This window comes from Sinocyclocheilus anshuiensis, unplaced genomic scaffold (genome assembly GCF_001515605.1).
Source record: "Sinocyclocheilus anshuiensis isolate Anshui unplaced genomic scaffold, SAMN03320099.WGS_v1.1 scaffold732, whole genome shotgun sequence".
In the NCBI taxonomy this organism is placed as follows: domain Eukaryota; kingdom Metazoa; phylum Chordata; class Actinopteri; order Cypriniformes; family Cyprinidae; genus Sinocyclocheilus; species Sinocyclocheilus anshuiensis.
Window position 1 is genome coordinate 852091 of NW_015554133.1, and position 1110 is coordinate 853200.

The 1110-nt window shown below is 40.3% G+C and overlaps 1 protein-coding gene across 1 annotated transcript in view; it reads left to right on the top strand.

Moving 5' to 3' along the window:
- Positions 1-239: 239 nt before the first annotated feature.
- adam23b (ADAM metallopeptidase domain 23b) overlaps positions 240-1110 on the top strand; it is a 53608-nt gene continuing 52737 nt past the window's right edge. The window contains exon 1 of the mRNA XM_016462908.1: positions 240-446. Coding sequence (XP_016318394.1) covers positions 365-446 — 82 coding nt within the window. The 5' untranslated portion in view covers positions 240-364. The remainder of the gene's footprint in view (positions 447-1110) is intronic.

Genomic DNA, 1110 nt, shown 5'->3' on the forward strand with positions numbered 1-1110 from the left:
AGAGAGAGAGAGAGAGTATAGAACTCTGGATAACATTATTCAAAGATATATGTTTATATGAACTGTGTACAATACACGTATAATCTTATCTATGCAATAGTAGTTCTTGCATACATAGTTCCATATATTTTAATTCTATGTATCTTATGCTAATAAGTGTAGACATAGTGGATCAGCTGGTATAGTGGGCAGATACACGGCACCTGCGCGAGCGCATCATTATCTGGAGCGTGCTCGCGGAGATCTGGGGCTGGCCACCGCCTTCACTCGCCGCAGCATCAGGACCATCAAGGACAATGAGCCCCGAGCGAGTCACCGCATCCATGCGTTAATCTCATGCTATTCCAAAGACCAGCTATGAATCATGTATGTGATAGTACTTTCAAATCTGCTCGCGTGCATCCTCGCTTCCTGTCTCCAGCCTTCCGTGGCTTCAGCGTCAGCCGGTGCGTACTTAACCTTAACTCAATCACTTTGCATTGAACTTGTACTTTCCTCCAGCGCGGAATCTGATTGTTTGTGTGATTTATAAAAGAATGCGATGTGCTTTTGTGAGTGTCCGGTTCGGGATGCGTTCTGTGAGTTGTGCTTCTGCAAGGGCATCCTGTGTGAGCATGCGGAGGACAGCAGCAGTGTCCTGAGAGCGACAGAGACGCATGCATGCGAATGCTGCTTTACTGTGGCTCTGCTACTTGATATGGTCTGAGCTCACAGAGAACACTGCAGATGTTCTAATGCGTCTGTTTCGTTTTGTTTGATATAATGTAAATATTCAGTCTATAGCCCATCACAAATGACATTTCTTTTGTTTCTCCTAGACAAGGGTTAGATTAAACGGAGAGCAAAATTAGACTATTGCTTGGAGCTCGCTGTGTCATGCGTGTTATTTTGAGAAACTGACTTTAGTAATCTAGCTACAGTTTTAGAAAAGATCCCAAAAATGTCTCAAACTGTGCTCAAGAAAAGACATCTTAATATAAGCTAAACATTTCTCATCAGATTCGTAATATGTAATATTATTAATATAATATAAAATAAAATCATACATAATTATATGTATAAAGAAAATGTAAAATTAATAGTATTGCATTTATATCGCATATATATATA